The sequence below is a fragment of the Chenopodium album genome, chromosome 10, assembly GCF_948465745.1.
Source record: "Chenopodium album chromosome 10, dcCheAlbu1.1, whole genome shotgun sequence".
Taxonomy (NCBI): Eukaryota; Viridiplantae; Streptophyta; class Magnoliopsida; order Caryophyllales; family Amaranthaceae; genus Chenopodium; species Chenopodium album.
Window position 1 is genome coordinate 58,794,550 of NC_137843.1, and position 12,515 is coordinate 58,807,064.

The window sequence follows — 12,515 nt, forward strand, 5'->3', positions numbered from 1 at the left end:
TTTTATTTTTTTCAATATGAATTTGCATATCTCAAATAAACTTTTAAAGTAGAAAATCATAATATTAGCTAATAATTCATACCACAAGATTAATTTGCCACATATAAGCTGACTAAGGTTAAGTCCGCTAACCACAAAATTTGAACACGTGTCTAGGTTAATATATAACCGTAATTAACACCTTTCATTTTTTAATACAAAAACCGTAACTTTGGTTATAGATACGGTTAAAACTTATTCTTGGTCAGACTCTTACACTCAATCTTTTAACTTAATTCGAGTCAAAATTTAACCATGGTTACTTTTTCTTCTAGGAAGTAGAGAATTATGATTATTATTTAAATCCTCCATTTGGGCATTTGGTTAATGTTGTTATAGAAAATGCTAAAATATCATTAATACCCATATTTCAACTTTCCTCTCTTTTGTTTATTCATCTAAGGTTCAAGAACATATATTTTTTTTTGTTCATTTTTTTTTTTCATTCTCTAAAGAATTTTTTGATTTTTTTTGTTTTTGCTGACAAAAAATTATTGTTTGTTCTTCTTAGATTGATACTCAGGTCATTTTCGAACATTCCAGACATAAAAACTCCAAATTCATGGCGGTCCTTGCATTTTGAATTGAACTGCTCTACAGTGACGTTGCTGTATTTTGGTATAAATCTCATTTATTTTTCTTTGCTTCATTTACTTATGTGAATTATATTTATATTTGAATTTATGGAATTTATTTGATTTTTGGACATTAAAAGTGTAAATTTCTGTTTGCAAGTTTGCACAGATTATACATTTTTAGGGTTTGAGTTTGAATTTGTTGGTGCTTTGTGAAAATTTGTTTTTGATTTAAGTTCGATAAGTTGCTGAAATTTAATGTTTAATTGTAAAAATGAGGAACTTATGGAGTAGAGTGAAGTTTCTGGAGTTTTTGTCATTGGGTTTTTTTCCCTCCATTTTTTTGGCTGTCAAGTGCTAGGATCTACATTTTGCTGTTTTTCATCTGAATTGGTGGTGTTTATGTGTAATTGTAAAGTTGTTGATGAATTTTGCAAATTGAGTCCTGTTCTGAATTTTTCGAGGCGAATTATCAGATTTAAAAATTTTGCTTCTGTGCCCCTTTTTGATAGTTTTTGAAAAATTAAAAGGTTAATGGTTGAACTCTGTTATTCCTTTTATTTTATAAACATATATTTTTGTTTTGATTTAATTTGGATTTGGTTGCCAATTTGTCATCGAATGTTCTCGAGAATGTTTTGGTTTTTCGTGACATTAGTGAACTGCTGTGTTACTTCATTGTCATATTTGAAATACAAGTAGATGGTGAGAAAAAGGCTTTAGGAATGTTGGAATTCATGTAGATAACCTTAAAAAAGAGGTTTGTTTGTGTCATGAGTGCGGCGTTCAGTAATTCTGTTACCAAGTCAAGAGAGGTGAGTTTATTTCAAAACCGACAAAATTTCTTTTGTCGGACTAGTCACTTAATATGCTTCCCTTTTGGGATTAGTTATGTGTTCATGGGTTTTTTTTTAATAAGAATTTCTTTATATAAATGTTTTTTTTTTTTTTTGCTGTAAGGGTTTGGCATAGAAATTAAAGGAGTTGTTTGTCCATGATTTTGGGAATACTTTCCTGTACGTGCATACATATTTTGATTTGTTTGCATGGTTGACGTTCAAGTATATAATTTCTCGTTTTTCTTAACAATTAAACCTTTAAGGCCATTGTAATATGGAATTGGTATAGGATAATAGTGATAGTCAAATGGGATAGTAAGTGAGAAAACTTAATGAACTTGTTAGTTCTCTCTTATGTTAGGGGCATTTTGGAGTTCAAAATCACCTCCTGAGACCTTTTTCATTGCCAGAATTCTTAATTAAGAGCTGTTATTGACTTATTGCATTGTTAGTTGCCACTCTGACGAGGTTTATGATTTTCTTGTAGTGTTTTCTTAGTAGCCTCTTATGGCTATGTATCCAAATATCATTTTTGATCTTGTTTGCTTGTTTTTGCTTATTATTGAGCTAAGGTATGAGTGATTGGTTGTTTCTAATGAATAATTACTTGCAATTGTCCTGGAATGTTCATAGATTGTCACACATATATTGAAGGAAACCCTGATTCTTTCAGCCCCTGTATATGGTAGGGCATTTACGGTTAGGGGTTTAATTTGGTCAGTAGAGGGGACGATTTTCTTGGATATAGTAATAGTACATTAAAGAGGTAAAATCAAATGTATCAGCCTCACCTCTGCAATCATGGGGTCTGTTTTGTGTAACTTATATTGTGCAGCAGTGACTGGCCATAATGTCACGAATATTCTGTTACTTCTATTTGTTTTATGTTCTGGATCACCTGGCTTTGTTGATATCATTAATAGTATCATTGAACCAGTAAAAGCATTTTGTTTGAGGTTTTAGCTGAAGATTTGTTTTAGTTTATCTAGGTCACAGACATAGAGGGGTCACTGGTGAAAAATATAAGTTGTGCATTGTACACTGATAGGCATCATTTTTCATCATGTGTTGCTTGCCTTTAGTTTGATGATGATATCTGTATACAGACAGGCATTGTTGATATATTGACTCGCATGATACAAGTATCACCTGTGCATTGTCCTTATTTTATGAAAATGTTTAATGAATCTACCTCTATTATGTGAATTAAATTGATTAATCTTTTGTGTCAATGAGTATTTAGTGTGATGGTCAGTGTACAAAATGCCACTTTTTCAGCTGACTTGAAGAATAATTGATTGAACTATGAGTCAAATAATCCAGGTCTTCTTTGAAGGAAAATTTTGATTGCTTGTTTAGTAAATGAGCACTTGTTTAAAGGCTATGGTCTTTACACATTATTTATTTATTTGTGCAATAACTTTGAGGATGTGTTTTAATACATCTCTCTCTCAGCTGGATTCTCCTTTTTATATTTGGTCTCGTCTTGTCTCATTGACTTTCCTAATCTATCTACTAATGATGATTAATCTCAAAGGCTCATATTGCTAAAAGGGGGTACATGTGTGACAATAAACACTAGAAGTTTACCTTAAAATGGGAACGGTACACGTGTGACAATAAACACTAGAAGTTTACCTTAAAATGGGAACAACTGTTTAGTGTGTATCAAATGGTAATGGAATCTTAGAAAAAAACAGTTCTTATTTCGAGAAACAAATTAGGAAATTATTTATAGGTTTTAAGTACCGTATTTTCTCCCACATTTACCATTTGCAATTCTCTTTCATGGCTTCACCATATCTAGTAACACCCTCACTGCCTCTATAAGATGCCAACTTCAATTTTTTGATGTAATGAGATAATTGAAGGTGTGGGCATCTTTATAAATACAGATAAGTTAAGTATACAATCAGCTAAGATTTAAGAAATAAGTTCACAATCTCATAGATACGGATGTGGCTTTATCAGGATTTTTTTTTAATTCTTTTGCATGTTGTAAAATTTTGGCAGCGGGGATGAATGTTTGCACACTTGGAGGTCTCATTGCAATTCATTTTTGACGAGATAGTGATTTGTTGTAATTTTGTAAAGTACTCTATAGTTTATTTTCATGCAAGTTGAGGTCAGATGTGTTTTTTTTTTTTTTTTTTGGATGCAAATTATCTTTGACTTTTTATATTAATTTTGGGGTTAAGCTAACGAATAGAATCATCAAGATTTATTAATTTTGGATGGCTATTAGTGTGATAAAATGTATGAATGGTTATAAAGGCATAACTTCCTATTTGAACAAGTTTGATTGTGTTATCAATATTTTTTATTTTTCTTTTGCTTAAACCTTTTTTCCTGTATAAATTTATTTGTTAGTTATGTGTCAGGGTTTAATTGCTCTCATCTATGCACAGATGTTTGTTTGTTTCCAGGCATATAAAGATGATCATCTGCATTTCTTTGGTGAATCACTTACTATTGTGCTTCATTATTTTGATTTATGCATGTATTTGATATCCATGTGTTGATAAGATGCTTGCTAGATAATAACTAGCTATTGTAATTTTAAGTTTGCTTATAAGTATTTATATCTTACATGCATGTAAATAGGTTTATGGTAGTAACTGGTTTAAACTTGTGTCAGTTGTGTGTGCGCATTTTGTTGGATCCTGGAACCTTTTTATTTTCTTTGTTATGATTAGGAGTTTTGCAACTGGCTTTGCAGTTTTTCTTGTTGATGGGTTTCATATTTTTCTATCTAATATGTTGTTGAAGCATTGATTAATAAGATTTGTAGTTATTGACTTGATATACAGACATTTCTAGCTAGAATGTAGTTGTGTGTAGTGTTTTTTTTCCTGCATCTCAAGCCAATTGGTTTTTGTTTAATGTTATCTTGTTATATTCTTTGTCTATTCTTAGATACAAGAAAAATTGCTTTGTTTTGCTCACACGGGCCCACTTGTCTATTGTTTGGTTCTAGTTTCTAGTCTTTGTAGTTGAATCCTTTTTTCTTTTCCGTAGCTATAATACAGGTTGTTTTCTAATTGATCACTTGGAATTTTATCAACCAACCTGAGTATGTTTGTGTGATAAAATATTCCCACCATAAGCATAGAAAAAATAGATACAACGCTTTTTGTGCTGTAGACTTTCTTATTATGATTTGAGTTTAGTTTGGTTCTTAAATCTGCTGTGTGGGTTGATCAGCATTGGATCACTGGCGTGGTAACATGTTTAATCACAGCATATCTTTAAAGGGATTGACGTACTCAAATTTGTTGGGTCTATATGAGAGATTTTCTTATGATTTGTCTGCATCAAATTGCACTGATTATGTCTTCTAGCTGTTGTCTCATTTACACAGTTACACTTGTCTATTTATCACTATTGTACTGGTCTTACTGCCGCAGATATTTTATAATTGATTGAGTCTGTTGCATTAACCGAAGTTTTCTGAATACATAACATAGTCCACACTGCAATTTTAATGCATTTATAGCATGTATTCATGTTTTCTCTCTTGTAGCTCCTAATTATAACTACTGAATAATGCCTGATAGTAAATAATGTGCCTTACCGACCAGCTTATAATTGTGATTCGTTTATTTAAATGTCGTTTATAATTGTATGCTCATATCTGAGACATTTCTATATTGACTTCCAGGTAGGACTGGCAAAAACATAAGTTATATAGCCTTCATCAGTGCTTGCTTCAGGTGTTGTGGTTTAGTGACGAAAGTATGTTTCAGAAGACTCAAGTGAAGCCATCTGGTTAGTATTCGGATCCACAAACCTCCTTCAACATGCAGACTTAGAAACTTATAACATTTTCTTCCCTAAAATGGCTTATATAATCATCATAATTGCATTTTTGAATATGCAACTGTTTCTGGGTTGTACCTTTTAAATTTGTTAATGTTATATTTGTTACCTATCCAGTCTAAATATGTTCCATTTAAAAAAAAAAATCCTGTCTAAGTATGATCAATTGTAATTGAAAGGATTTTCGCGATGAAGTAGTTCTCTGATATACAAGATACTTAAATATTCAAGGTTTCCCTCCCCAGCGCTATGTATTTGACTTGGCTTATTTTGGGCCTGTTTTTGTTCAACCCCTTTAATGCTATTAAACCATATTAAGAATTTAACATATTAGTTTTCCAGTCATGGGGGCTCTATGTCTATCTGCATTTATTTAATCTCGGGCCTATGAAAGTTCTTTGGTCAAAGTCTGTCACTGCACACAATTCCCTTTTGCACTGTTGGTGGCAATGAATATACATACAAATTAAAAAAAAAAGCCTCAAATAAATTATTATAAAGAAGGGGTTTTGAGCTTGAACTATTGTTTGTATCAATTTTAGTTGAAATCTATCCTAACTTTGCAAACTTTGACCTTGGATTATTCGAATACCGTCCTGCAGACCTTGGGTAAAATAGCCTCATAGCTTTGTTCTTACTCCTTTCTTGTTTTTATCATGTTAATTTAGGAAGTAATTGATTGATAAGAATTGCGTATGTAGATGTTGGACCCCTTTCCGTAATTTTGGGCTGAAGGCAGTAACAGTTGGATGTTTGGAACACTTCATGCTAAATTTGATGTAGGCATGGACCCGAAGAAGGAAATTTTGTTCTCATGTGTTTTTTTAATATAAGCATGGATTATAGGAGAATTTTGCCATTTTGCAAAATCTTATGTTACCTTTTGGCTATGTGATTATGTATTACCCTTATTCATTATTTTTGTCTGTTTAATAAATTAGGTCTTGGTTGATGGAAGCAAGAATCTTTTCTTCACTTTTGCAATAATTTAGCGTGGCTGATTTGGAAGGGGTTCTCGATTCAAGCACCTAGTATAGTGAAACATTGACAAGGAAAGGGAGAGGCAAGTGTGCAAAGGATGGAGTGCAATAAAGATGAAGCCATGAGGGCAAAAGATATTGCTGTCAGAAAGTTTACAGAGAAAGATTTTGCTGGTGCAAAGAAGTTTGCACTGAAGGCTCAGACTTTGTATCAGGGGCTCGAAGGCATTGCACAGATGATAGCCACTCTTGACGTATATATAACATCTGAAGCTAGGATTAATGGGGAGATGGATCTGTATGGCATACTTGGTGTTACTCCAGTAGCTGATGACGAGACTATAAAAAAGCATTACAGAAAGTTGGTACTTCAACTTCACCCTGATAAAAATAAGTTTGTTGGTGCTGAGGGTGCTTTTCAACTTGTGACAGAAGCTTTTAGTTTGTTATCTGACAAAGCTAAGAGATCTCTTTACAATAGCCGGCGTAACGTCAAAGTAGCCCAGCAGAAGGTCCCTTCTCAGCCTGGTGTTTCATCAGGGTTTGCAGGCAATGGACAGTCCCAGCCCAGATTTTCAAATCATTTTAATGTTCCAGTGCCGCCATTCAGTGCTGGAAGAACAGCTGATCAAAAGGTTCCAACTCAGTTTGGACCCAAGAGAGCTGCTGAGCAAACTTTTGGGACCCAATGCAGTAGCTCCTTCCAACAGAAGGTCCCTACTCAAAGTGGGAGTTCAGCAGTCCCACCTGAAGTTAATGGTTTTTGTAAACATCCCAGTTCCAGCTCTTCACGTGGAAAGGCATCAAAGAGTAGCAGTAAAAAATCTTCTCCATCAATTCAATCATTCTTTAAGAAAGGTGATACATTCTGGACTATGTGCACTAGATGCAAGATGCAGTATGAGTATATGCGAGTTTATCTCAATCAGGTTCTGAAATGCCCACATTGTGAAGAGGGCTTTGCGGCTGTAGAAGTACCTCCACCTTCAAATCTTTCTCCAATTCGCCCTCAACAATATCGAAAGCCGCCTTTGAGCTCAAGACCTTCGGTGTCTGGGGCTAATAATTCATCTGGTGCTGCAAGTGCTCGTTGGAGCCCTCTATCTGGAACAACAACCTATAATAATAATAATTCCTTTTCTCCAAACACCACATCTGTTAGTGCTCAAGCCACAAGTGATCAGCAGCTGGCAGCTGAAAAATTGAGTAGAGAGTATGGGGTGGCAAAGGCAGCTGGTAAACGGGAGAGGAGTAATGATCCTGGATTTGTATTAAGCGGAGAGGATCTTTTAAAGAGGATGAGGGAAATGAATGACCGTGCTAAGAATTCTGTGGGTGGCATTCCAAGTCAACCAGGGATAGGAATTAGGGAAACCGGAAAAGGAATTTCTCTTGGCCAAAGCGTAAGTAACTCTGAATCAGGAAGGTCAAATTTTTTCACAGGAGCCAGTCCCAAGATTAATAATGCCACCAGAGAATTATCAACCGCAGAAGTCAGAAAGATGCTTTCTGAGAAAGCTCTTCTGGAGATACGCAAGAAACTTACGGAATGGGAGTTAGAAGAAGAGGCCATGGCTGCTGCCAAAGAGAAAGAGAAGGTGAAACAAAAGGAAAGGCAGAAGTCAAAACTTGGAAATGATGTTGCCATTCAAGAGCTGGGGAGTCGTTCAGGATTTTCTTCTGCTGGTAAAGCAATAAAAGAAGATGTTGAGATGGTCACAATGACTGTGCCAGATCCTGATTTTCATGTATTTGATTTGGACAGGTCAGAAAGTTGTTTCGGAGACAATCAAGTGTGGGCTGCATATGATAATGATGATGGAATGCCCCGTTTCTATGCTTTGATTCATGAGGTCATCTCTTTGGATCCATTCCAGGTGAGGCTTAGCTGGCTGAACTCCAAAAGCAGTGCTGAGTTTGGTCCCTTGGAATGGGTAGGTCATGGTTTTATTAAGAGTTGTGGGGATTTCTGGATTGGTAAACGAGTAATAAACAATTCACTAAACTCTTTCTCTCACAAAGTTGAGTGGTGTAAAGGGTCCCGTGGAGCTATCCAGGTATACCCACGAAGGGGGGAAATTTGGGCTCTATACAAGAACTGGTCTGCCGATTGGAACAAAGATACTCCAGAAGATGTTGTACATGCCTACGACATGGTGGAAGTGCTCGATGACTACAATGAAGAGCAAGGTGTGCGTGTTGCCCCTCTTGTGAAAGCTGCTGGTTTCCTAACTGTCTTCAATAAGCAGCCTGAACTAGGGGTAAGGCGGATTCCAAGGGAGGAAATGTTTAGATTCTCTCACCAGGTTCCTAGCCATGTGCTCACAGGTGCAGAAGGCCCGAATGCTCCAAAGGGTTATGTAGAACTAGACCCTGCTGCAACACCGATGGAATATCTTCAGGCTTTACCAGATATCAAGGATCATACAATGGAAACAGGCTCTGGCTCAGGTTTAAGCGCTGAATAGGTAGGCTTTAGCCCTCTTAGTTGAATGAAGAAGCCATTTCAAATTAGCTAGCGTTTTGACATGAAACCTTGGTTAGAATTCGCAGCAAAGGAGCTGTCTTTTTGGTAACCTTTAGTTGTTTGGTTTGGGGGAATAGGGGTATAGGGTACACCGGCTAACTTTCTGGATTTTGCTCATGTCCACTGAGCAAAACCTTGAAGTATGCTTTATAGTTTTTCTTTAGAAAATATTGGTAATTTAGAGAGGGGCATGGTTTTAGTTGGTTAATTAATGTAGAACTATAGATGGAACCTCTTTGCTATATCGGGTCTAGGACAGCAAATTTTTTTCCAAACCTGCATGTTTGGAATCTAAACTGTACAAAATCTTGCTGTGAATTTACGCAGGATTGATCTTTAGCCCTTGCAATATTTATGAGTTCCGTTCGGGTTCATCGGTGTGTTCTTTTATTACTTGTTCTTTAACAATCTCATAGTCAGCATGTCAAATATGAATCCTTGCTCATTGTCTGTATGTTTTGTGAAGCTTTTGGTTTAAATGAGACCGTACGTACATAGCACCCTAACAATTATTCCCTCTGTTTGACTTTTCATAAAAGCGTGTCCCTTGAAAATTGCCTCATACCATGTCATTGGAGACTATGATTCTACTCTCACAAAATTATTTTAGGTCCTACTACTTTTCTCTCTCATCACTTTCGCTCAACCAAAACTTTAAAAAGCAAAACACGATCATGGGGCAAACATTTAGGGACGGAGAGAGTAGCTAGTTGTCCCCTCCTTAGTCCTTTATAGCTAACATTTATGAATACCACTGTACCAGTAGTACCACCTTGGTTTTCCTATATGCTTTTCCCAAGTTAAATGCTTAAATTAAGTTGAGACATTTGTTTTTTCAAGGTCAAATTGCAAATATGTTGTGCATATGAAGTACTGGAACATCATTTACTTCAGTAATATACAATTATACATACTTGTAATAATATACGATTGTACCTGTAATAAAAAATTACGGAATTATCATGTGAGAATTTGTTGTTTTTTTATTCTCATTGTGACATTAATAATGTTTTTGTACCATTGAAATATTTGAAAACGTTAAAAAAAAAAAAAATAAAAAAAAAAACCTACTTTTGTGTTTTTATTTACTATTTTAAAAACTTTTCCATTGAACTCATGTTTAGTACTTCTAATCTTCAAGATTTTATGATGTGTATAAAGATGAACCTTGTTGGAACTCGGTAGTATATCATGCTCGATTCGATAGTAAATGTAAGTGCTTGTTTGGTTAGCAGATATATTCCTTGGAAATGAAATTCTTAGGTTATATAATAGCTAAAATATGTCATGTTTGTTTAGAAATTTGCACATAGCATGGTTAATAACTCAACAAGCCCCCATTAGGTGAGTGAATTTCTACAATTCATAGGAAGTTATTTCCTAAGAAATACTAATTCACATGATGTCAACCTAACATTTTTGCACAATTTTTGTGCAATTAGCAAGGAAAAAAACTCCTCATATATGTTCATGTGGAAATTTATTTCCCATATTGAACAAAACAAGCACTAAAAGAAGAGTAGATTATTAAGGAATACTATTTCATAACACATGCAATGACTACTATGTATGAATCTTAACCTCAACTTCTTAAATGACTACTTAAAGACACAATGAACTACTATTTGATTTCTTTTTCTATGACTAATTAATAGATTTCATATTTTTCTTTAATCGGAACAATAAATTGAATGATCCCTCGTTTGAAGTTGTTCTAACTAATTATCTTCCTTGATAATGTCATTAGAAACAACTAAGACAAGCCTATAATTGTAATCATGTTTTTTTTTTTTTTTTTTCAAAAAAAAAAAAAAAAATGCTTGAAACAACTATATATATACACCATAATTAACAAAGGGGAGTGAAGAATAATAATAATAGTACATAATTACATACAAAAATTATTGTTATTTGATGTTTAATAAATGCATATAAAAAGTTTGATGTTATATTTAACATAAGAATTGGAGGATAAACTATAACATACGGAGTACCCCTTCTAAATTTTTTGACCCAAGAGATATAAGTCATAAAAGAGTGAAATCCTTTGTATTCACATCAACATTGCGGATCACATTGGGCGAATTGTTTTCAATCCAAATTTTACACATGCGACAAAGTTAAACAAAAAAATTACTTGTATATGAGTAATAAGAGAGTATAACAAATGACACCGCAAATGTCCACAATATACGAAGTCCTTCTTTTGCTCCTTACTAAAATATACTCGTTAAAATAATAGGAGGCCCTATTCTAAGCAAGTCCAGTATGTGACATTGAATAGGGCCTCAATAAATTGGGGCCTTAAAAGTGGTGCAATATTGGTGCAATACATCTAATAACCAATAATTGGTGCAATATTGTGAGGCCTTTCAAAGCAGGTCTGTGATGTATGAGTAAATGCATAACAAGGGGCATGGGGGTCATTTTATGTAAATACATTTCTGAATTTAAAGTAGTACCACTGGGTTATCAATTGTATCATTGGATGATCAAATAGTATCATTGAACATTTAGTGATACTATGTATGTATGTAGTGGTACTATATATTCATTCAGCGGTACTCACTACGTGTAGAAATAATATCACTACATAGTCAATGGTACGGAGTATTATCTAAGCTTTCAATGGTAAATTTAAAAGTGATCCTACTTACCCATCTCTCTCCTTTTTTTCTCTCACCCCCATGTACTTTTTAATATTTTAGTATTTGTTATGCAAATGCATAACAAACCTACATTAGTAGTTCCTCCAATATTGTAACAAGTTTTAGATTGAAACTTTGGTGCTTTGCAAATGTAGGTGTAGGCTAGGTTTAAATCTTTGTGTGTGTGTGTGTGTTTTTTTTTTTTTTTTCATCCTTCATTTTTTTTTTTTTTTTTTTTTGAAACAATCCTTCATTTTTTAACAAGATCCTTTATTAAAATAAGTTAATATTACTGCTTTTAGCATTTTTATCAATGAGCATAAACCAAGGACCTAGTTAGGAGTAGCGTTGTCAAGCCTCACAAATAAAATGTAATTACGTCCATAAAAAAAAAATTTAAAAAAAAAGTTATAAAAAATTTTCATTTAAATTATAGGAAGACTTTTCAATGGCTACACTAAAATTGTAGCCATTGTAACTACTTTTAATCTCAACCATTTAAATATTAAAGATTAATCTTGTCCATTTATATATTTGACTTTTACATTAAAATAAAATTACATAATTTCAAAAACTACTTTATTTTAGAAGGAAGGAAAAAAAACTGATAAAAACAACTTGCTGCCATTGATCCTGTGATGCAGGTTCCAAGTATCCAACTTTCAACCTTCAACTTAATTCTCCATTAACTAGATATGGAGATTAAAGTAAAACTGAATAATCAATGGAAAACTCACAATTAAACTTGAAAAAAGGAATCTACTTTTATGCATTGGTTAGTTGTATACGTACATGGATAGGATTGTATAACCAAAATAATTATTCCAAATTCAATTTAATTATACAAATCATAATTACTCTCCATAACTCTCCCTTATTCTTGTACTAATTGAAAGATCAAAAGACGCTAATCCCCAATTTAGAATCTCTCATCGAAATTCGGCTACAAACCTCACAAATTTTGCTTTCGATTGTTTGTAAAATGTAGCAAAATTTCCCCAAAACTCCCCCAATTTTTTCATGAATATCCCTCTGAATTTCTCCCAAAAGCCAGGATCATGTTAAGTGGATTCTTTGGTTATTAATAC

At 33.8% G+C, this 12,515-nt stretch overlaps 1 protein-coding gene across 1 annotated transcript; it reads left to right on the plus strand.

The window, feature by feature from the left end:
• The first annotated feature begins 248 nt into the window (after positions 1 to 248).
• Positions 249 to 9,089, plus strand: LOC145564346 (uncharacterized). Its single transcript, XM_081624667.1, has 3 exons — positions 249 to 657; positions 5,115 to 5,221; positions 6,214 to 9,089. Exon 3 carries the CDS (start codon positions 6,351 to 6,353, stop codon positions 8,718 to 8,720), a length of 2,370 nt encoding a protein of 789 aa, XP_081480793.1. The 5' UTR covers positions 249 to 657; positions 5,115 to 5,221; positions 6,214 to 6,350; the 3' UTR covers positions 8,721 to 9,089.
• The last annotated feature ends 3,426 nt before the right edge of the window (positions 9,090 to 12,515 follow it).

Bases quoted from the DNA above. Each gene is read 5' to 3' on its own strand.
- LOC145564346 (XM_081624667.1), top strand. From the start codon at position 6,351: ATGGAGTGCAATAAAGATGAAGCCATGAGGGCAAAAGATATTGCTGTC.